Genomic DNA, 25182 nt, shown 5'->3' with positions numbered 1-25182 from the left:
ACAAAATTCTTTGTGAACCCAAAAGAAACAATAATCTGTGGTGTTATTATAATATGTATTACTTACCTCTTCTTCAATCAGGACCCATTCAATGGTGCCAGCCATTTCACAGAGTTTGGGCAGTTCCAGGAAGAGTAGGCACTCAATAAGCACAACATGGCTGACTTATGCTTTATAGCAGGACCAGTTCTTGGCAAATGTTTTAACTACCATCAACCTACTCATGTCCCAAAGAGAAGGACAGCAGTGGCCACAGCACTTACAGAGGTCACACCACCCCATGAGGTCAGCACGTGTTGCTGGGGAAGGAGGGTGACCTAATCTCACTCAGAATGGAAAGCCTTAGGGGTGCCCTGGAAGGCGGTTGTCAGACCTATTGCTGATAGATGGAGGATCAGAGGTGCATCTACCTCATCCTTTCATGGATCTGAGTAATCAGGGTTGTTATGATGTCCGAGGTTTAGTCTCTCCTCCATCTTTTGTAAAAGCTTACATTCATGTTTCTGAACTGTGCTTGTAGAAGTACTGGCTCAAATGTTTACTTCAATGGTTCCCACCTTTTAAATACAGCATCTCTTGGTTGAGAGTAATTTTTTTTTTTTTTTTTTTTTTTTTTAAAGGGAAACATTTTTTTAAACATTTTCTTGTTTTATTGTATTCTGTTTCTCCGTTTTTGTTACATGGGCTGGGGCCGGGAATCGAACCGAGGTCCTCCGGCATAGCAGGCAAGCACTTTGCCCGCTGAGCCACCGCGGCCCGCCCGGTTGAGAGTAATTTGCATTCACATGTGTCAACTGGCCAGACCAGGGTGCTAGTGCCATGCTCCTAGGAGCTCGCAGCCCCCAGGTAGGAATCGTTGAACAACTTGATTCTGCTGTGTGATAACCACATGCCACCAAGAAGCAGCTGCAGCCTTCTCTCGGTGACTGTAAACTTTCTGACACCCAAAATTCCAGAGTTCCCAAAGAGAAATCATTGACAGGATGGTGGCAGTGCAGTCTGGGATGGCAAAATCAGGAAGATTAAGGAAAAAGGGCCTGCCAAAGAGGGAGGACAAAGGGTATGAGAGATGTGTTTGTGGAAGATCAAATAGGTGAGGATAAAAATAAATATTTTGAAGGCCGGTAACTCAGGACCTCCTGCAGGATCCCTGGTCCTTCTATGCCACTGCAGCCCTGGGGAGGTGCAGATGGCAAGACAAGCAGATGGGCAGGTTCGGGAATAGCAGGGTGAGGGGAGGGAGGGGCAGAAATACAAGAAAACCGATAGAAGTGGCAGGTTTGTTAGCACATGCTTAGAGAGAGAGAGGAGACAGCCAACCCCAGTGTAACATGACAGCCTGGCAGAATTGTTATTCCCAGAAGCTGGGACACTAAAATATTTCAGCCAGTTTTCTGCCTTAAACTCTCCAAGGGAAATACTGCTAACAAAGGCTGCTCATGTTACATGCTCAACACAATGCAGAAATTGCCATTCCTTTTTCTTTGGGCGAGGCAGGCTGTCACAACCTTTGTCACCACGGCTCTGGGGCTGCGGTCACCAGCTGGAAGCATCTACACTTCCACTCTTATTTTCTCCCTGCACACGTGCGCATGTAAACACGTGACCATTCACATACATACAAACATGCACACATGAACACACGCGTGCTCACAGCAACAACGCAGCCATCTGGACAGCCATGCTCTCCTACAACACCTTTTTTTCTTCTCAGTTCTGACAGCTTAAACCCAAGATCATCTGCCATCGAAGATGCCTGGTATTAAAAGAGACAGAAAGAGACTGAGCGCAGGGAGGCTGAGGGAGCACGAAAGAGGAGGTCAAGAAGGAGGAGAGAGAGAGAGCCATGAGAGCTGCGCAGCTCCCGCTATTCCACTAACAAGCTGTCCTTTCAGAATCTGTTGAGTGAAAAAAAAAATTTGTGATTCCAAATCAGATCATGGTCCTTTAACTAAGACCCCCACTGCCTATAGGCGTGGTATTCACTTCCCATCTGCAGCCTGGCGTGCCCTGGGGGAGACAGTGCTCAGTTCTCTAACTCACTTGGTATTCACCGCACGTGTACAGTACACTGCGCTTAGCACACACCACCTTGTAGGTTCTCCATCTTGTAAGTTCTTCAGTAAATGAGTTTCCTACAGTGGTGTCCTAGCATCACTGTATCCATCACCTATTCACAGCTTGGCACACAGTAGGTGCTAAACCATTGTTTCTTAAGAATGAGCAAATGAATGAATGAGTGATTGAATGAATGCACGTATGGACTAGTTACACGGATGTGGAAATAAATGGATTGTTGGAAGAGGTGTGAAAAGTAATAAAGAGAAAAGGTCAGAAGAGGAAGAGACACCGAAGTAAAGAGAAGAAAATGTGTTCTGAGCTGTGCATGCCACAGGGACGTACTGGCTATCAGAAGTGATCTATTGCCACCTACCTGAGGTCTCTATAATAGTGTAGTCTTCATGTGAACGAGCTGTAAATAAGGCATCCTTGAACTACATGGGTTTAATTGAAAAATAACCTATGGAAGCAATACTGACTTCATCATAGGATTGCTGGTAATTTTCTTTCATTGGGTATTTCTATTAAAACAGCATTTGTGTTCCCTTTTGCAAGGTCTTGCAGTGCTTTCTGGCACCCACCCATCTACCCATCCATCCTTCCCACAGCATTTGCTGAGCCTCGACCGGGCGCAGAATGGGTGTGGTTGCAGCTTTGTTCCTGCACAGAGACAGACAAATCGCTGGACAGACAGAAGGAACACAGACACCTCGAGACTCACCAGCTTGGTTTGTGGTGATGTTGACGGAGACGTGCTGTGGGGGGAAGGGGCTCTTGCTGGAGACTCCGTTGACAGCCTGGATGTCGAAGGTGTAGGGGGTGTGGGCCCACAGACTGCTGATGGACACGCGGCAGTCGGTGAGACCCAGCTGCCTGGGCACAAACTCCACATTGTCGTCACAGCGGGAGCAGCTGCGGCGGTCCGCTCGGCACTTTTTGCAGATGATGTTGTAGGTCACATCATGCCGCCCCCCCGTCTCCCGTGGTGGGTGCCACTCCAGAATGATGGATGTCTCATTGACGATGGAGATGACGTTGCGGGGACCCGATGGGACGCCTTTGGGGAGACAAAGAAGGACCCAGTGAGGTTGGACAGAAGCTCCCCTGTTCCATACCTCTCCATCTGCTTTTGGTGTGGCTCATGGGTACCTATCCCCTCCTCTCCCTCAACCCCAGGTCTCCAAGCTCCCATCCATTCTGAGAAAAGAAAAAACAAAAGTGGACAGAAGTGGCAAGTTGTTCTAAGCGCCCCTTTCAATCGTCACCACTGATGCTTTCCTTCTTTAAATCATGTGCCAAGGACAAGAAGGGTCCAGGGACCTGGGTTCAAGTTCCAACTTTGCAACTTCCTAACTGTTTGGCCTTGGTGGTTAAGAGCCTAACCCCTGGAGCCAGGCTGGTGGACTTAAGTTTTGCCTCTTTCACTCACTAGCTATCTGACCTAGGGCAAGCTGCATAGGCTCTGTGTGCCTCAGTCATGTCATCTGAAAAATAGGGATTATATCAGTGAGCATGTCATGGTTTTTTAATAGGCTTAAATGCATCAATAAATATATAAAGCAATAAGAACAATCCCTGGCCCATAGCGAGTACTGCATAAGCAGTCATTAAATGAATGACAGTAAGTTTGTGACTGAATATCTGAGGATGTCCAGCAGGGACAGGTCTTGGTGACCTCCAGGGAACCTCGCTCCTGTGTCAGTGTGAGATCTATGGTTCTGTGTTTCCAGCCAGGACAAGAACCCCTTGGGAGACGAAGTCCTGTCACCCTCAGCAGCACAGTGGGATCCTGGCTGTGCCCTGGGTGCAAGGACAGTGGGCAAGAAGAAGCCCATCCCGTCACTCTTCCCACACCTACCTCCGCTCACCAACTGGACATTTATGCTCCTTGGAAGCGATGTCTTTTCTCAGTTGGTTTAGAACTCAGGAGATGAGGCATATGATAGGACCTTCAAAAGCCCCAACAGTCGAGATGGCATATCCTAGCATTCTGTCCAAAATGTCACACAATTTGGGATGTATCTAGCATGTTCAGGGTGGCAGGGGTATTTCTGTGTAGGACAGGCTGCCAGAGCACAAGGACAGATGAACAAACACATTGTACCAGCTTTGGTGCATGGAGCTAAGAAGCAGGGTTGGGTAAGAAAGGTTCCTACACCCCATGACATGAGAAAGGCACCAGAATGTATTGCAGACACTGCTGCAGCTTTACATGAACTGCCTTATTAAATCACCCCAAGAACCCTATCAAGAAGATACAATTATAAATTAATTTTACAGAGAAGAAAACTGAAGCTTAGAAAGAGGACTGGCTCTAGATCACACAGTCCATAAGAACTGAAGCCAACATGGAAAGCCACACCTTCCTGATTCCAAAGCCCATGTCCTTAACTGTAGCCCCCTGCTCCCTGCTAGTGAAACAGGCTGTCTTTAAGGGGTCCTACCAGGGGAAAAGCTGTCTCCAACCCCACATAGAATGCTGTTTTACTCCAAACACTGGTGCTCAGATTCATGGACATTATTTGCCCCCAGAATAACAGGGGACTGGAACAGACTCTCTTCTACAAACCAGCCAGGTCCACGGGGATTCAATGGAGGTGGCTTCTTCCTCCTGGGCAGCACAACCTATGGCTGGTGCTACCAATTTGACAAATGCCTTGTTGCAAAATTCTAGAAAGCCTAGTACTTCTTAGGAGGGTAAAATGTGGCTGGCTGCTTTGAGATTAAGGTGGAGACACTCCTACCTAAGAACAGGGCAGACCACAGCCTGTAGCTCCCAAGACCGAGCCTTGCAGATCCTCAATGTTTAACTGATGGAAATGTATCCTTTCCAGAAGCTCCCCCCATCCCCCACTCCTTCTGAATGGCGGATTTGCTGGAGCAGCCGCTCCGGATAATATGCATGCAGAATTCATGTATATGACTGTCACTTGCTGAAGGAGGACATGTGTAAAGTGGTTCATGCTGGAAACAGGAATCAAACGCCAACACAAAATGAGGGAATAACAACGAGGTCGGGGGGCACCAGGGAAGGACTGTGTGCTGAATCTGTCAACAGCAAGCAGCTAGAGCAGAAAGCAAATATTAAATCGGATCATATTAAAACATGAAAGAAAATCAGTACTGTACTATATAAAGCCCATTAGGCTTGCACTAAAGCACAACTTTCATGCACGCTAGTGACAGGGCAGAATTCATAAAACATTTTTACTGAAGTCTTGCAAATTGTGTTCAAGAATTCTCCACCATCAGCCCTGAGATACACATCAATCTTTCTTCAAATCAACACACAGCTGGTACTGGGAGGGTCAGCAGTATGGGCTCAGGTAGGCTCCCGCTCAGCCGGGCCAGCCTCGCCTCATGCTGCAAAATTCATTAGCAACCATATTGTTCAATGTCTGTTTGTTTCAGAATGATGAGACACAGACCATACACTCCCAGAAGTCAACACCATTGCCACTCATCTCATTTTCGCGGGAGCCAGTGTAGCATTGCCCACTGGCCACGGTTCTTCATAATCACAACAAATACATGTGTGGAGTGTGTGCTGTATGCTAAGGATGGGGTCAGTCTTTTAAAACCTTTATCTTATTGCATTCTCAGGACACCCCGAGGCTACCACTCAGGAAGCAGCCTTGGACAGAGCAGCAGGGATAAGTTCTGGCCATGAGAGGTACTTCCCAGGAGAGGAACTTCCCATCCCTATACCCTTTGGAGACATCCTTCTTTCAATGACCTCTTTTCTCCTGACTCCAGCTTTTCAGCTTAACCATGTGAAGGTCTTTGTCATTTGCAAACATCCAGCTGGCATCTCTCCATATTGCACGCCTTCTTGGCTTTACTCTCCAGCTAAGCTTTTCCAAAGAGAAGTTTACACTCACTGTTTTTCTTCTTTTCTTGCTCAGCCAACTCAGCCTCATGACTTGCCCACGATTCCACCAAGACTGTGTCCCTTTGGCTTCCTCCTTGGCAAATCCAGGGAAGGCAGTTTCAGTCCCTGTCTGCCTTGATACCCTGTGCAGTCACCACCTGGTCCCCGGGAGTCAGAACTCTGTATCCCCCAACACACGCCCATCACTGCTGTCCATCAATTCCATCTCCTTTCCCTCAGATTGCTCCCTTTTTCTGTATTGCCACTGCTTCAGAACTCTGGGCCCATACCCTTGCAAAAGGCTGTAATTAATTTGCCAGCATCACTTTTGCCTCTGTCCAATCTGTTCCCCTGTGCCAGAGTGTGAGCTCTAAAATACACATGGGATCATAGTGTCTCTCTGCTCAAACATCACTGACTTCCAATTTCCCTACATGTCTGCCTTCCTATCCACGCCATTCAAGTCCCCCGTGGTCCTCCTGCTCTTGCTCTCACCTCTGGCCACTCGGCCATTGCCCCTCATATTGTGGCCACCAAAAACATTCCTGCAGTTCTCTCTGCCCACCAGCCTCTCTTCATGTCCATGAACCTCTGCACCTGGCTCTTTCCTCTGCCCAGAATTACTTTCCCTCCTTATCTCCTTGACAAACTCCTGCTCACCCTTCAAATCTCAGCATCCTGCTCACTCCATTAGCAGCATTCCCTGATGGCCTGTCAGAGTCATGCTCTCCTCTCTCGGGGCTTCCATATGCCCCTTTCTTCATGCCCAACACAGACTACATCATGATGTGGTGCTAGTCTCTTCCTCTGCATCATCCTCATCCACTCTGGGACCTCGTGGTGGGCTGGGGCTGGCATCCGATTGGTCTCTGGGACTCCATGCCCAGCAGCACTTTGCCCAGACCCTTTTCACTGGGTTTTTATCCTTCCTTGCTGTGCATGGTTGAAGGTCACATGTGCACTCCTCTCCAGGGTGAGACACAATGCCCCTCTGTCGATAACGGGAGGTCCTTGGAGAGACTTTGCAGCAGCAGTGACAGCAATAAAGGTCCACTGCTCAAGACCCAGGGGGGTGAGAGGCTTTGGTGAGATAAAGGGAGTGACTGGGGAACTGGTTTGGAGAGTTCTGCCCCACCCCGATCTAGTGGTGTCCGTGGGAGCTGGGGAAACCCAACCTGGTAGATTCTGCGCCATGTCTGTTCCTTTGCTCTGCGAGCTGTGGGTTTCCAGGAAGGAGCCTTTTAAAAATGTTTGTTTACAAAGACCCTCTGTATGGAGCCACTGCCTCTCCCTTCTCATCCACAGCAACATTTCAGAGCAAATGTGTCTGCCCTGCGGGGCACAGATGCAGGCCTAGTGCCCATGGTGGTTTAGTCTAGGAGTGAGTAAATCCAAATCTTTTTCTTCCAAGGAGCAGGAACATATGTTAGAGGACTTTTCCCTGGCTAGCGGCCTGCTGTGTGTCCCTCCCCACTGGCCTCCTCAAGGGCTGGCATGACTCTCCATCTGAGAGCTCAGCAGAGAGACTGAGTACACAGGCATGGGGTGGGTGCCAGGGCACATGTGTGGAGGCGGCCAGTATCAGGGCTACAGGCAATGACTGGGATCCCATTCACTATCCATCCATTCATTCACTCACTCATTCATTCCTTTGACAAATACTCTGTTCCTTTTCGCAGGCACTAGGGAGAAAGGAAACACAAGACAGGCCAGCTTCTGCTCTCATAGAGCTTCCATTCTGGTGAGAGAAAACTTACAGGAAAGATGTGAACAGAGATAAATGAGAAGATTTCAGATAAGAATAAGGGCTGTGAAATCAAACAGCCCTGAGGCTCAGGCTACCCCTTAACAGGGCTGAGCTCCTGTCTCTTTTCCCAGGGCCGGGCGTCTGGCTGGCTGAGAGGAGGATGATCTCAGGGGTCTGTGCTCCATCATGCTGAGGATAAAGCACCTATCTGCGGGCAGGCAGCTCCGCCCCTCGTACCTGAATGGAGAGCCTGGGCGGAGCAGGTCTGGGCTCGGAATAGGTCTGTCTGGTGGGAGGTACCGGGGCCTCTTCCCTTCCCTCCAAGCCATGCTCACTGGACTGGGTCCCGGTTCCGCCCTCCAGACGTCCCTTCCCCAGAATCAGGACCCCAGCGACATTCCCAGAAAGGACACAAACGTTAGAAGGAGGAGCGGGAGGGAGGCCAGAAGAGAGAGAGGAAGGAATTCCACTGTCTCCATCAGCCAGAGTCCTGAGTGAGTGCCACAGCAGGGCTCAGCCGGCCATCTCCTTGCCCAAGCCCTCTGCTCTTGTGTCTGCTTCCTCGTTTTTCTTAATTACACACAGACAGGCTTTTTGAAGCCTCTCTGATCTGTTGCCATGGTTACTACTGATGAACGCCTTCTGTTAAAAGGGCTAAGGACAGGAAAAGTGTTGCACTGTAGTTTTCTGTTGGGTTGGGAGAGGGGCACGGTGGGTCCTGGGTTATGGGGACGGGTCTCCAGTGCCTTCTAGGGTGTTCCCGAGGGGTCAGCTCAGCCTGCCAAGGGCATGAGCTGAGCACTGGGCCCTTGCGGGGTTAAACAGAAAGGCTCTTTTAAGAGCCACAGGGCCAGCCCAGGTGTTGCCATATTGAGATGAAATCTCCCGCTTCTTTATGTGATTTGGCCCAGATGATTTTTTAAAAGAATGGAGAGACAGGGTGGGTGGAAGAGAGCAGGTGAATTTATTTGCAGGCATTAAGCTGGAAATAGGAGCACTCCTGAGTAATCAAAGGGAAAATCTGCTGAAGACAGGTAAGCCCAGAAAACCAATTCGTTTATCAGGAATCTTAATAAGGCCAGCGTCCCCGTCTCAGAATTTAGAAGTGAATTTCAGGCTGTTTCCAGGTGCCTACTGGGTGGAGCTAGTCCAGCCACTCTGCGTTAGTGTGGCCAGAGGCTGTGTCCCAAGGCCCCCTTCCCGCTGGAGCTGGTGACACTTTCCTAGGAGCAGGAAGGTGACAACCTCTGGGGAGAACCCCCTGTGCAGGCTGGGGTTGTGCCCTCTAAATCAGACCAGAGACGGAGTTCTCCCCATTGTGTGCACAATGCCTTGGAGACTATGATGAAAGCAATAAATCTTCCCAAGAAAAGTGGGCATGTGGTCAAACCCACAAGTTTGCAGAGACTCTGAGGGGTTCCACAGTCCCCTGAAATCAACTAATGAACTTCCTCAATGTTAATAACAACCAAGTTGAAAATGACTGTCTAGATGGTGGGCCTTGAGAAGGTGGACTTCTAAGCCTCCATTTCCTCATCTGAAAAATGGTCCATCTGAGGATTTAATGAGATAATGTGCCGAAGCTGTTCACCTATGTGGCTGGTACTGAGGAAACGTCAGCTTCTATAAGCAGTAGTTTGTTATTGTTGGATCACCTGGAACCCTGGCCAGCTCATCTATTTGAGACAGATCGAATTCAGCAGAACCCTGCTACCCAGAACGGTGCTGTGCACTGTGAAAGCCATGAAGATAAGGAGGTTACAGAGCTTGATGTTTAGGGACCCAGATGCTTATTAGTGAGGGAAAACTCCCATAGCGATGGAGTACTGGGAATTGTGAACACATGTTCTTAAGGATCAAAGTGAGCAGCACAGACGAGAGAGTTTCAGATGTTTGGCAGAAGTAAGCTGAAGTGTAGACCAAGACATTCAGAGATGCTGTCCAGGGCTCCTGCCCACAACGTAGGGGCTACACCTGTAAAGAAGCCCCTTAGAGGCTCTGCCCACATCAGTAGCCAGCAGGCCGCCCTACTCCTGTAAAGACATTTGGGAATGGGTGGAACCCCAGCCTTGGGCGTGGGGCTATGCATTCAGAGCAGCCCTGCTCTCTGCAGTCTCATCCACACCCCTTTTATTACCTCCTGGGCTTGTGAACTCTGGGCAAGCCTGCACCTCTGCTTCCTGAGAGGTGGTCTGACTTTGATGTGGCATCTGGTCTTGCTCATCCTCCCCCATACTGAGATGACCCTGATGGCACCCTCTAGCATCATGTTCTGCACTTCTCCTTTACTCCTCCAGCAAACTGTGTCCTCTACGTAGCCTCCTTTTAGGAAAAATGGGAAGGATATGGTCTGGGAATGAGCTAGGAAGGCCATTTGATACTCAGAACTCCTGAGAATTGTGAGTCAAGATGATGCAGATGTATAATGTTCTTGTGGCTGGGAAAAATCAAGATCATAGTTTAGAAAATGACTGCAGGCTTCAGAAAGGACTGTGTTAAGAGATGAGAGAAAAGGAGAACAGAAAATGGCATCATGAGCAAAGATGGTTCAGGTAAGGGTAGCGAAGGACCAAAAAATCATGGGTGGGCTGGTCCAGGATTGGTTGTCTAAAATGAGCATTTTTCTAGGGCATCTGTTTATCCATTGCCCATGTAAAGGGTGACAGTTATTAAAGGAAACCATGTCATAGGGACTAGAAGGCTTCCTGAAGAAGATGGAAAGGTCATTGAGATTTATGGGGAAATAGACAGGAATTAAGAAGCAAAGGCATACATGGAAATGAAGGCCTGAAGATGTCTTCTATGGGGGCAAAATATGCAGCAAACCAAATAAGGCTGGTTGTTATGCCTTTGTCCTAAATATACTATAGGGGGTTGGAAAGCAGGCTGGGTTGGAGGACAACACAAGCTAAGAAAAAAATGTTTGCAATTGTCAGCAAGTAGTAGAGTTATCAAATAAACATGAGGTCAGTTTCATGTTCAGTTGAGGCTTCTTCTTTGGTAAATAGTTATTTGAAAACAACATCAAACCAAAAACACTATTCTTTCTAGCAGTCATTTGTAGCTATGACACTGAGTAGCCTAAGTTCAAATCCCTTTCTCTCCTTTCCCTCCCTCCCCAAGCATCACACCACTTCTTCTATCATTCCCTCGCCAGGTGCAGAATTTCTAGGAGCAGTTGGACAAGATTGCGCCAGTGTCCTAGAGGAAAGGGCTGTGATGTGTGCCCCATGTTGGTTCAGAACCTTAGAGAGGGGCAGAAGCCTATGTGCCCCCCACTCCCACTTCCTTCACTGAGGTCCCTTTGCTGGCAGTGGGGGAGCTCCTAAAAGATTCCACATCAGGTAAAATAACACCATAATAGTAGGGGCCAGTGGGAGCAGGAGTTGTCTGGTCTTATCATGGTAAGGGGTTGATGTTATGGGCTATTTGAGGCCATATCAGGAAAACAGAAGTAAGGTAGAGGGGACCTGGTGGAAAGTGGCGTCATCAAAATGAACAGACTGGTGAGACATCATTCTCTCTGTGGTGGAAGCCTGAAGGGCTTAGGCTCTTTGAAGAAAACAGACCCAGGATACTCTACAATTTGTGAGGGATGAGAACCAGACATTTGGAATATTGTTTTGCTCAATATGAAGTTGTGGTGTCTGAAGTTCTGAGATGTTCCTTTCAAGATGGAGCCATGCTTTGGCCCTGAGGCAGCAGGGCCTACAAAGCCGATTGACGTCTGCCCCATCACGAGCTCAGGCACCCTCGTTCCTCTCCTTAAAATGTAGGATGTCTCAGAACCAGGAGTAAAAGGAGACAATGTTGAAATCTGAGGAAACCATGTGGCTTCACTTTTTCTAGTAGCCATGTGAATGTACCCTTCACAGGGACAATTTTATGCCACCTTTGGAATCAGTTTAAAATGAAACCCAGGGATGGCTCACTCGGAATAGTAGATCTCAGATGTTCAAATCTGGACTGAGCTCAATCCTGGGTCTGCGGCATAACCTCTCTAGGCTTTAGTTTGCTCACGGGTAAATTGGGCTGATAACTGCAACCCATTGGGGGTTTGTAAAGGACAACTGACTGAGCAAGGTAAGGAAAGCACTGTAACAGTGCTTGGCTTTCCAATAACAGCTGTGTTTAAATGCATTATTATATCACAACAATTCAAATGCAATAAGTCAGGCATTACCTCTTGCCCTCATGGAGCTTATATTCTAATGGGGGAGCCAGATAATACTTCAATAATTAAGTAAGTATATAGGCAGTGGTAAGGCTCCGACAATAAACAAGAAGCAAGCTGAGGAGAGACCGAGTGATGGCGTGGCAAAGGGAGCTGTCTCAGAGGAGAGGCCATTTGGGCAGAGAACTGAATGGGGCAAGATAGATATATAGCGACAGTGTTCTCCAGGAGAAGGGACCTGCAGATGCAAGTGCCCTGAGCTAAGAATGTGTTTGGCTTGTTTGAGGAAAACCAAGGAAGAAGAATGGTTTCAGGGTATTTACCAAGGGGTGGTAATAGAGGTTGGAAAGTTAGTGGGAAATGAGATTAGGTAGGTCCTGGCCATGGTCTGACAGAAACTTCACTTGACATTAGATGGGAGCCATGGGGAGCTCTGAGCAGGGAAATGAGGTGTCCGGGCTTCTTGCAGGATCAGTCTAGCTGCCTTGAGGAGTGCAGGGACTAAGAGTGGGAGCAGAAGGCCTGATCAGAAGCCACAGCAGTTATCCAGGTGAGAGATCCTGGCGGCTTGAAACAGCGTGACAACAGTGGAAGGGGTGAGAAGTGAGCAGACTCTGAATATTCTTTGAACATCTCTGAAGAGAACAGTCTTTTTTCAGACCTCATGCCACTAACGTAACATCTCCCCCCACATCTCTGAGACATTATTGTTCCCACTTTAATGATGGGAAAACTGAAGACTGGAGAAGCAAAATGGTTTGTCTGCAGCCACAGTTGTCAACCGACGTGTGTCTGCCACATAGCTGTGCACAGGCAGCACGAGTGCCCAGGCCTCCAGGTTGGCCGAAGCCGACTGGGTGACCGGAAAGTCTCAGACCAGGTGGGGAGGCTTCCTGAGAACAGACACCGGTGCCAACTGCATGGCAGTGAGGAGACCATGGCTCTGATTTGGTGACACTCATTCAAGCCACTGCATTGATGTTAGGGAGGCCTAACATCAGGTCCTTTCCTGGAAGTAGATTTCTACAGGGAGCATCTGCAGAGCAGAGGTGTCATTACGCTTTCCATTTCCATGGAATTCTGTATGGAAATTTGAATTTTATTTGAATAATAAACCCTATATGCCAAGTACTGTCTTAGGTATTTCTATGCATTGCTCAATGAAATCTAATCTTCTCAACACCCTGTGAGGTCAGAACTATTATCCTGATTTTACATATGAGGAAACTATAGTTTGGAGTTATTAACTTGCCCAAGTCATGCTGCTGGTGAGAACTGGAACCAGGATTTAATGCAGATATGGTCAATTCCAAAGCTCACCCTTAGCAACTCTTCATCCAGGGTGAAGGCACCCAAGGGTGTAAGGCCTAGGTGGGATACAAATGCAGTAGGGTGTTGCGGAGGGGAGCTCTCTTGGAGGCAGGAAGCTCTTGTTCCTGCACCGTCTCAGAAATGCCCCTGTAGAAACCGAAAGACTGGTTTCAGGCTTGTGCTAAGCAAGTCTGCACGTGTTGCTCATTAGGGTCTTGGAAACACTGGGCCTATACTCAGGCAATTCTTCTAATCATAACAGTTAGTAATAAGAAGAAATGATTAGTCAAAACAAGGAGGGACCCTGCTGAGAGGGATTTCGGGAGCATCAAAGAACCTAGTGTTATACATTTCACTAAACACAAATGTTTGTAGAAAGTCCTCTTTGTTTCTCCTGCTTCAAGGCAGCTAATTGTCTGGGGAGGGAGGGAGTGGGTTCCACTTTCTGGAAAGGGAGACAGCCCCTCTCTCTGGACTGAGCTGGAGCCTGGCGTCTGGGTTTCCTGGGGGCTGCAAAGGCTGTGGAGGATAGCTGAGTGCCCTGCATCCCGGAGGCCCCCTCTGGGTTTACTACCTGCATGGGGGTCGGGGGAGAAGAGTCTGAACTTCTATGTGGCCCAAAGTGAGACCAAAGAGAGGGAATCTTCGACATGAACCCCTGGAAATCCTCTGGAGACATTCAAAGTCAAGGACAGCTGTAGATCATGTCATCTTTTTTCTCCACAGTCACATTGTAGAAGTTACCTCTTTATACAGTCATCTTCAAGAATCAGGGCTACTGGAACACAGCTCACCAGTTTCAGGTACTTCCCTCCAGCCACTCCAATACACCATAAACTAAAAAGGGATATCTATATAATCCTTAGGAATTACCTCCTGGATGACCTCTCAACTGTTTGAAATCTCTCATCTACTGAAACCTTATTTTATTTGCTTTCTCTCTTCCACCTTTTGGGAAGGCTTTCTCAATCCCATGATGCCAGGCCCTGGCTGATACCGGGAGTTCTGTCCCATGTTGCGGGGAGATTTACACCCCTGGGAATCATGTCCCATGTAGAGGGGAGGGCAGTGAGTTCACCTGCTGAGTTGGCTTAGAGAGAGAAGCCACATCTGAGCAACAGAAGAGGTTCTCTGGGGGTAACTCAGGCATAATTTTAAGTAGGCTTAACCTATCCTTGGCAGGAATAAGTTTCATAGGGGTGAACTCCAAGATCGAGGGCTCAGCCTATTGATTTTGTTGTTCCCACTGCTTGTGAGAATATCAGGAATTATCCAAATGGGGAAGTTGAATATTTCCTCTTTCCTCCTCAGTCTCCCAAGGGGACTTTGCAAATACTTCTTTATTCACTGCCCAAATTACTTTGGGATATATCTATCAGGGCATCACACTAACCTAGAAAAACCAACAAAATCTCAATCCCTATTCAAGATTCCATGTACTTATGGTGTTCAACCAAACTGACCATACAAGTTAAATTAGGTAATGTGCTACCCAAAATATAAATTTTGCACCAAAAAACATTTCTTCCTTTGGTCTTGCAAAGAAGTGAAGAAGTTTTAAAATATGGGCAATATCACCCTTTACTCTGTATTCTAATCTACCTTCGTCCTGTCTGGGTCAACTTCCTTCATATCTCTAGAAGTCTGATCCATTTTTCGATTTTTAAAACAGTCCCTGCATGGGGTACTGCTGACTTTCATTGCTTCAGAGCGCTAACTCTGAGTCTCAGGTGTCACATAAATACCTGAAGCTTCTGGGAATGGCCAGGTTATAGCCAAACAGCTCAGTATCTCAGAATTTAGAAATACCTGTTACAACTCCTGAATATATGTGCATGTTGTCTTAAAGAATTGACCTTTAAGACTCTTTCCTAGTCCAGAAAACAGGCCTCAGAGGCCTTTCTGTAGTGGTGAAAGAAGGAAATGGAACTCCGGGGACTGTGTCCCAACTTTGCCACAGCTTGATCTTAAGTAAGTCGCTTATACTCTCTGCACATAACTGTTCATTGGTTCTTGACTGTGATGATTCCATCATGTTTATTGAGACCGTACTATGTGCCATAACCTTCGTGCAAGATTCTGAAAAGATGCTCATATCTACGCTGAGCAGCTGAAAGTCTGCAGGGGAAAGAGGCATCTGCACAGTAGTCACCCAAACCACTGAGTTACAAGGTTGACAGAGCTGCATCCCTCGGAGCCTGGAGAGGGCAGACACTGTGCTACAGTGACTTGGAGGGGACCCTGCACTCATCACAGTCATGGGGAAATCAAATTGCAGAATATGATGATGCATTCAGCATAGATGCTTACTGTGATCTATATGCATAAGGACTGGCTGGGATAATTATACAGAAAGCCTTGTCTATCTCTTCACCTTCTAGAAGGAAAAGAGGGATCAAGTGTACATCATACAATGAATAAAAAAGACACTGTTCAAAACATTTGACCTGAAGATCCTCTGAAGCAGGAGGGGTCTCAGGCAGCCCTCTTCTAAAGGATCTCCCAGGCCTGAAGGTAGGACTGGGACAGGCTGCACAATCCCAGACCCTGGCCAAGGTATCTCTGACCCATGCAGGATTCCCACAGCTCTTTTTGCTGAAAAATCAATGCCCTCTACCAGGGCAGCCTCAAAGGTGTTCACGGTCACTACAGGCAGCATTCCAAGGCAGCCAGAGTTCTTCCTGAAGCCAAAGAACCTTGAGGCACTCTCAAAGGTCTTTGACACAGGAGGGCTAGGCTCCATTTGGGCAGACCCCGTCCCCTGCCTGCAGAGCTCCTTACTCTGGAATGGCATTTCTAATTGATGCAAACATGGACCCTGAACCACCTTAAACCACCCATCTGATTCAGCAGGTCCTGACACACTTCAGAACTCAGTCATTCCTTCCATGCAGATACAACTGTGGAGACAAAGAACCGGACAGAAATCTAGAGGCTGCTGCACATCTTGAGATCTGATTGGCAGCCACTGGGCTAAAGCCCGTCAGGGAGGAGGGTGCCACAGAGGGTGGGAGCTTGCAGGTGAGGGAATCTCAGCTCCTCAGAGCCATTTGCAGGTGTGAAGACTCCAGCTGGCCACACACAGCACCAGCCTATTGTGAACTCTCAGGCACTAGGCACTGAGGAGGAAAGGGTACCAGCCTTGCTAGGAATCTTCTAAAAGCAGGCAAATATCTTGACCAGATTGAACTAGCACCTGTGCATGCAAGGGGTGGGGCTGGTGGCAGCTGGGATGAGGGCTCCAGGCTGAGACAGATTCAGCAGTCTTTCTCCCACCAGCCCCTCCTGTATCTCTACAGTTCTTCAGGAATGCCTGAGAGTCCCCTCCCTGATGACAGATTTTTTTCTGTCTTAATTATCCATCTTTTTAGAGGCTATAAATCAGAAAGGCAGCAAGATAACATTTGGGAAAAGATTGTAGGTTAAATACTTGTGGATTATTCATGCAATTTTCCTTGGGGATACACAGAAGTGCCTTTCAGGCACTGGCTCATGCAGTGTACTGTCTTTCTCAAAGTTCGTGGAAAAGGCCCTGGTTCCAAAAACAACAATTCAAGATAAAGGGAAGTAAAAGAGAAATTGAAAAAGTTAAATATACTTCCCAGGGACTTAGAGCTCACCTGAGATCAGGTTCTTATTGTGGCACTCTCATTCTTGGAACGGGAAGAGCCCTGGAGGTCATGGGGTGGCCTGGTGGGGAATGCCCTCCACTGCCCTACCACATGGGTGGCCAGACTCTGAACCCTTCAGTGAAGGGGAGCCCCAGCTCCCACCTTTAGAGAGTCCTCTAGTCACAATAACTACAACCTGTTTGAAAATACAATGAAAAGAAAGAGCCTATTCATGATAACCACAGAACCCATAAAATACCTGAGCTTAAATTTCACAAGCCTTGTGGAATATCTGTATGAAGCCAACTAGAAGACTTTGCTGAGGAGCACAGAAGACTGGAATACATGCTTCCCGATGGAAAGGCTCAGTACCATAGGGATGCCAGTCCTCCCCAAAGTAATCCCTGATTTCCATGTGATCCCAACCCCAATCTAATAGGCCGGTTTATTGGAATGTGCCAATCCAATCCAAATTTCATCTTGAAAAATGTTTAAGAATAGGCAAGACATTTTTGAAAATGAGTAGGATATAGAGACTTGGTTTGCCTGTCACTGAAACATACTATAATGCTACTATGTTTAGAACAGTTTAGTGCTGGTACCAGAAGAGATAAATCAATCAAAGGGAAATGTCTAGGACTTTAGTATATAATAAGAGCCATTTCACTAAAATGTGGACAATTCAGGTAGAACAGATAGGGAATTATTTTTAATAAAATAAGAATACGTATACCACATCCTATACAAAAATTAATTTCAAATGGAATAAAGAGATGAATGCAAACACAATAAAAATAATTAAATAGAGTATGAGAGTGTTTATATATATTTGAATGGGAAGAACATTCATAAAAACCAGACACAAAATCAAGGCACAAATCCTCAAAGGTGGAGAGAAGATAGATTTGAGTTTGCAAAATTAAATATCTGTATATGACAAAAAATTTACCCATAAACAGGGTTAAAAATAAGTGGAGGGCTCAGAATAGCATATCACATATATTTAATCAGTACTTAGAAATCAATTTTTAAAAATAAAAAAGGCAAAGCTTATGAATAGACAATTCCCATAAAATAAAATAACTTGGCCAACAAACATATGAAACATATGCACTCACTTATAAACAGGTAAATACTAATCAAAATGAGTAGGAGGTGAGCCAAATTGGAAAAAATAAAAAATCTTGAAAACTAGATGTTATCCAGTTGGGCCAGTGGATTGGGCACAAGCAGACTTATATATGCCTGGTAGCCTTGTCAACTGGTTGAGTTCTTTGGGAATATACTTTGGTAATAACAACTAGCTTTCTGTGTGTTTGCACCCAGTAACCCAGCAATTCTATATATATATATATATTTATTTTTTTTTTGCATGGGTAGGCACTGGGAATCAAACCCAGGTCTCCAGCATGGCTGGCAAGAACTCTGCCTGCTGAGACACCGTGGCACCCCCCGCCCAGCAATTCTATTTTTAAGTGGATTTTCCCCATGAATAAAAGCATGTTACCCAAAGTATGTCCAAGCGTGTTCATGGCAGTGCTGCTTATAACATGGAACACTGGAGTCAGCCCAAGGGCCCACCCATGGAAAATGCACAACTCAAGAAGGAATGCTGGTGCCCACTCCATCCAATTATCCTCTCTTTTCTGGTCTCACAGAAGATATATTTACCATAAACCTTGCATAGAGAACATGTGATGAGTTCTAGCCATGGAATACAAACCTTTACCATCTCACATGGGGCTCCTCCACTTTGTTTAGGAGCAGGCCACTTCAGAGGCAGCTGCCTTTTCTTAACCCATCAGGCCTGAGTGGAAATCTGGGCTCGGGCACTCACTAATGTGAGTTTAGGAAAGTCACTTAGCCCTCCCTAATTTATAGGATAGTAAGTAGTATCGATCAATATAACACTAGTTGAGAAAATCCATGTCAGGGACTTAGCACAATACCTAATATGTGGTAAGACCATAACAAATGTTAGTTGTTATTGTTAGGACTATTACTTTTTGTTCCTGAATCAGTCATATGTTGCAGGTGTGATGGAATATCAAGGCATGCAGCATGGTGATGGTTTACTCAGCCGAGGCCCTCTTGTGAATGTAGTGGTTCATGGTCTGTCCTGCATAGAGAGGCACAGGCATGGGCATGGCTAACCTCAGCACAGATACCTGACAGGTCCCTTCCCTGGATGTGGGGAGAAGCCTACCCTTACTCACAGGGAGAGTGAACTTACTATGCACACAGCTCCCCTTTGCTGGCTGGCAGATAGCATCCTCTTTGTGGGGACCGAGTAGCTTTCCATTTCTGCTCATTCAGCACTGGCTGCATTTGGTGGTGACCAGGGCTTCCCATTGTTGGACCCTCACAGCCACCCACCTTCTGTGCACACCCAGCCCAGTAGAGCCAAACTGCACCAACTTTCATTTCAATACACAGCTGCTATTCAGGTCTCACTCCAGATTGCTCCATGGAGCATCCTTTATTGTCACTTCCAAGGTGAGCAGAGGTACACCAGAGAGCTGCTAAAAAAAAGCCAGCTTGTACATCTCCTGCAATTCTAAGCCCACAGTCATGGAGGGGTCAACACCTCATTGCTACCATCGCCCCAACTGTGCATCTACTTAATGGGGAGGTGTCTGTGTGTGCTCAATTGGCCTCTGACTCTCTACCCTTTAGCCTCTGTGAGACAAACCATCCTTCTTGATGTGGCTTCCAAGGCAGAGCACTTGTGATTTGAGGGAGGTGGCTGGTCTCTGACACAAGCTGGAGTGGATCCTGGCTCTTCTGCTGGCTGACTTCAGAAGCAGCTTGCCCTTTCTCTTCAACACCATCCATGATGGCTTATACATTGGGAAATCCAGCCTTTAAATTCCTAGTCAACCCCATATCATAACAGTTCTCAGGTGTCTGGCTCAGCTTTGGTACTTTCCAGCCAGTTGTGTGGAAAGCTTCTCAGAAGACCAGACACAGAGCTTCAAAATAAATCACTATAAAATACCTGTGGCTTCCTGGTCCCCTACCATGCATAATTCAGAGAACACAAACTGACCAGAGGACCCATTTCTGTCTACTTCATCCTACTTCGCACATGATTCCAAAACCCTCTTAACAGGCATTACCAGCACATATTTGCACACTATTAGCTATGGGGAAATCACTATTTGCTCATGAAGCCACTGCTCTCTTTGGATGGCATTCAGAATTCAGTCATATATCAAATCGGAAGTGGCTTCCTCTAAATCTCTAACGAGAGTGAAAGTTATCTGGATCTCTGGGATGTGTCACACCCAAGTAAACCCATAGTGATGTTTTTGGGATTCAGTTTTAGCTTCAATGCAGCATCTGCATACTCTACCAAATTAGGTAATTTGAAAGATCTTATTCTTGGTTTGGGTAAAGTTTGGCTGATACCAGGTTTCCAATATGACAGCTAGGGCATCAAACATAGGGAATGAAAAAGGGTGAAGAGTCCTTTAAGGAAAATCAGGAAGCAGTCTCTGTTCTAGGAAATTGTCAAAACTGCAAGTTTAGATATGGGGACAGACTTTGAGAAGAATACTGATGAAAAGTGTTGTGCAGTCCAGGGATCCACCCAGTGGAATGGGGTTCAAGGAAGGTTCTGAACTGACTTTTGGAGAGAGTCAATGATCAGTCATCAGTGTCGGAAGCAGTTCCAGGTCTGACTGACACAAAGAGGATGCTGACTGGAGGTTAGGAGTGAGCTACATCTTAGACCCTAAAATAGGAGTTGGACTTGGTCTCCGACTATTAGAATTGGATCAATATCTGGTGTTAACACTGATGGGAGAGAGAAGAGTAGAGAAATTAGGAGGGCATCTGGGAACCATCTGTGAGAACTCACAGACTATACATAGATATGAAAAACACATTGTGATGGGGTGGAGATGGGGGAGTGACGACATCAGAACGTAGCCAACCTTGGATGGCTCTCCAGGATCATTGAAAAAAGCCCATTTTCCCTCTAGTTTGTTGTTTTCTTATTTTGGATCCTACAACTTAACTAGGACTCAAGACTCACCTCTTAAATCCTATTCAACAACCACAACAAAGACAACATTTTATTGAGCCCTTACTATATGCCTGACACTGCGTTAGATATTTTACATACATCCTTACAATCGGCACTAAAATAAACAATATTCTCATTTTATAGAAAAGATACCGAGGTTCAGAGAGGTTAGGTATCCTACACATGATCACACTGTGAGGGAGGGTGGAGCTAACTCAACCCCAGTCTGCACAATCCCAAAGGCAGGGATCTTTACAATTGACTGTGTTGGGCATCTACTATGTGAGGTCATGGAAGGGCTGAAAATAAATCAGATTAGAATGTCAAAGAGCTTCCAGTCTAGTGAACAGGAGACACCATGGTACTTGATCCAGCTCTAACCATAGCGGAATATTCACAGGGTGCAAAACAAAGCATCCTTGCTGGCAGATGGAACAGAGCAACTTCTTTCCCATTGTGTCTTCTCCTTTGAGGAGGAAGATTCGAGCAGGGGCAGACTGAAGAGGCCTTAGCTGCAGCTGCCATCAAGTTCCAGCATCCAGGCCAGAGCAGTCAGCATGGCCTGGGATGAGAACCTGCAAATCTGACACCAGAGTCATTGCCTCAGACAATTCACGACAAGACAGGGTCTCAAAGTCATACACTGGGCATCTCTGTTCTGATCTTCCAAGTAGGGATGGGAATATTAAATTAATAAGGTTTACCTCATCCCCTCCTACTTCTGGAACTTCACAGTTAAATCAGTGCCTTTTAGACCTTAAGGAAAGAGTGACAAGAACCAGCATGCCTTCTTTAAGTACAAGTCTGGTCAACTGACACTGTTTTTTTTTCTTAAAAGTTTATTAACCTGCAGAGAAAAAGTGTGATATAAGTAAAATATACATGGATTTCAACAAGGGCAGCTGAAAACATCTCTCTTGAAATACTATTACAAAAGGAAGAAATGTTGTCTAATTGTAATGCCAATAGGGTAGGAAATTCTGATAAGGGTAATAAAATAAGTTTACTTTCATTGTACGCTTCCTGTGTACCAAGCATTGTTCTACATAGCATCATTTCATTTAATAACCATGACAACTCGGTGAGATAAACACCAGTATTAGCCCCATTTTATGGATGAGGAGATTGAGACACAGAGAAGCCATGTCACTTGCCCCACGTTACACAGTGGGCAAGTGGCAGAGTGGGACTTGAACCCAGAGCCCATGCTCTTAGCAATTATGCTAACTCTGCTCCTTTGAAAGACAAACAAAATCAGTATTCAAAATGTTTTATACATGAAAGAGCACTGTCCCTAAATCCACAAGGCAAAACCTCTGAATCTACATTTACAAGTACAGATTGGGGGACCCCCAGAATGGATAGTTTTTCTTGAAGGGACAAACAATAACATTAACACTAGATGGCTAGTAGCCGACAAGTCTTCATTGAGCCCGCAGTGGCCAGATCTGGAAGCAAGGGGAACAAACAGCACGCTCCCAAACCACAAGAGAAAATCTATCGCTTCTCCACTGAACCCTGCAAAGGGTGAGGGCCATGCATTTCATTCCGCTTAAGAGTTTTACTGGCAAATGAGAGGGGATTCCAAAAAACCCAGCCAGGCCAGTGACGGGTCAGGAAATCACATAGTTTGGGGACTGATGAAATAACAGATGTTTTGTCTAAAGCAGTTGACTGAGGAAGGATGGGAAAGTTGTCCTCCAACACTGGAAGCCATGGGCTTCCTCAATGGTGCCTTGGACCTCAATTGGTCCTCAATGGACCGATAAGGGGGGGGTGGGGGGAGGCAGCACCCAACCCAACCCCTGAAGGTCACTCTTACGGTGATGGATGCTGGCTGCCCAGCAGTGGCATAAGCTGCCCTGCAAAATACATGCATTGTCGGTCATCACAGATGTTCAGAAAAAGAGAATTGGAATGGCCGCCTCTCCGGCTGCTGGAGAGAGAATGGTGACCCTGGGGAGGAGTTCGGGCGGCGGGACCTGGAAGGCTGCTTGGGTTAATAACAATCTGTGACTCCAAATGCTGTTAGGACAGATGCTGATGCAGAAACATCAGCCTGGGTGGCGCCTATGAGCTTGAAACTTAGAGCCAGGCAATTCCTTCTAAGGGCTGGATACACTTGGGTCAAACAACTGTGAAAATAAATTGTAGATTATACAAGTGTGAAAGTGCATTGACACAGGCAAGGCCGACCCTTCCTGAAACAGCAGTGACAGGTATAAATAGCCTTCAGCTTGCAGTCACACTTCCTCCACTGCGCCCAGGTGTATGAACCATCCACCAGGAGACACAGAGCGTGAGTCCCAAGCCAGGCCTTCCATGAAACAGCTTGCCCTGTGGCTCCAGTTGATTCCAGTCGGAATTTCACAACAGACTACCTCGCCCTCCAAACCGTAAACGATATGCTTATTTATGTGCAGCCAGGATCCCCTATCAAGGTAGAATCAAGAAGCCCTTGCTTGTACCTATAGAAGGGACCCGCAAATGCATCACTACCAATGCCTTCGTCAGCAATGGGTAAAGCTCACCTTGAGTAGAGAAGCGCTCTTTTCATAGGTTGCAATTTCTAGATTAACAGAGGTAAAGCACTTTTGGAAAGTATTTAAGTACAGTTATGCATTTAAGAAGTAGTCCCTGATTTAACACACTGGATTCCTGGGTGAAGTGGGGGTCTGTGTTGCGTCTGCAGGGGCAGCCCCCAAGATTTCCCCTTGGTCTGAATTCCTGCTAGGTGGGTGGGGGGTACTAGCCAAGCAGTGAGGCCCCCCATCCATGTAAATCCCCTGCCCACTGGACCCTCCATCTGAGTTCAGGCCCCCATGGGTCACCTTGAGGTTGCCTCAGCCTCAGTTTCTCCCTTAGCCCACCCTGAGCCAAGGCATGCTCCCAGATCTCCTGTTTTCCCCCTTCGCCATCTCTGATCCCAGTCTCGCTAATGCTGTATATTAGAGGCTTTCACACTGTTGACTGCCCGAGAGTGAGGATGAGATGGAAACTGAGTCAGAGCAGGTGGGGGCTGTCCTGAGAACTAATGAGACCCTCCCTGGAACCACTCCACTAAACACAGATGCATATGCCCACAGTCACACCCACACTTCACTGCTCCTCCTTTTCATTCCTGCACCAACCGACAGTCACAGTCAACACACCCATATGCGTCCTCTTCCTCTCTGTCTCCCTCTGTCTCTCTGTCTTCTTTCTGTCTCTGTCTGCTGTCTCTTTCTCCTTCTCTCTCTAGCCTGGCACACAGGGCACTGATAGGGAGGGGCAGGCTCTGTGGTTCCCATCTGCAGGAACTCACTCAATGCACTGTCTCCCCAGGAGTCATAAAGCAGAAGACAGAGACAATCGAATTCTCAAGCAATGGTTCTCTAATGTTAATGCACCTCATAATCACCTGGAGGGCTCGTTAAAAACCAGAGGCTGGGCTTCCGCCCCAAAGGTTCTCCTGCAGTAGGGTTAGGGAAGGGCTGAAATTTACATTTCTAACAAGTTCCCACTGGCATTGAGGCAGCTCGTCAGGGGGCCACACTTAAAGACCATTTGTTAAGGAGACCATCACTGGCAACGTTGTCAAGTGGGGCCCATCAGCGCCCATGTCGGAGACTGATGGGAGACGTGTATGAGCTGATGTTCCTTACAGACTTTCCATAGTGCCCCGAAGGCCATGAGACCTGGCTGCAGGGGACACCTGGCAGAGGACCCCCTTCTGTTCCTATCAACCCCACGTCCTTTTCCACACTCCAGCCCTGCTCCCCTCATCTCCATTCCACCCAGCCTGCCTGTAAAGACCAGTGCCTGGGCACAGGGAATGCCACACTCTTGGGGAGTCCATGCAAGGGGCAGACTCCCGGTACACAGTGGGGGAGGGAGACGAAGAGGGAAGCAGCTGCCAGCACCTTAAGGGATGGTTCATGAGCTTAAACGAAAGAACCCAGAGGATGCAGAGGTGGCAGAGGGAACAACAGATCCTTTCCTTTTCTGTTGGAGGTAGAGTCAAGACTGAGAATAATAGCAAATCGCTATTATTACCACTACAATCCAAAGGGTCATCCCAGCAGCCACGGCATTTTAGTTGTCCCTATGTGTGAGGTTAAGGCATTGGGGTCAGAATGACCTGCGTTTTCATTCTGGGCCTTTGTTTCAGTTCTGTCATTTAATTTTCACAACCTCATCATTTCAGCTCCATTCTAATCAATTTTGCCAATGACGAAATTCAAGTTCAAAGAGGTAAGGATAAGGAACGTGCCCAGGTCAGACCATCAGGATCCTCACCCAAAGGAGTTCTTGGTTCCCAGCGTCCCTGTCTTCCTGTGCGACTCAGGAGGGAAGTGGGAGGGAAGTCCTGTGGGGACCCCAAAGAATTGGCTGGCA

At 47.0% G+C, this 25182-nt stretch overlaps 1 protein-coding gene across 3 annotated transcripts in view; it reads right to left on the bottom strand.

Moving 5' to 3' along the window:
• The window catches only part of EPHB1 (EPH receptor B1), a 395735-nt gene that overhangs the window by 116662 nt on the left and 253891 nt on the right, over positions 1-25182 (bottom strand). For all 3 annotated transcript variants that reach the window (XM_077130187.1, XM_077130185.1, XM_077130186.1), the window contains one exon: positions 2783-3118. In XM_077130187.1, coding sequence (XP_076986302.1) covers positions 2783-3118 — 336 coding nt within the window. The remainder of the gene's footprint in view (positions 1-2782; positions 3119-25182) is intronic.

Source organism: Tamandua tetradactyla, chromosome 15 (assembly GCF_023851605.1).
Source record: "Tamandua tetradactyla isolate mTamTet1 chromosome 15, mTamTet1.pri, whole genome shotgun sequence".
Classification (NCBI taxonomy): domain Eukaryota; kingdom Metazoa; phylum Chordata; class Mammalia; order Pilosa; family Myrmecophagidae; genus Tamandua; species Tamandua tetradactyla.
This window is presented reverse-complemented; position numbering and strand designations above follow the sequence as displayed.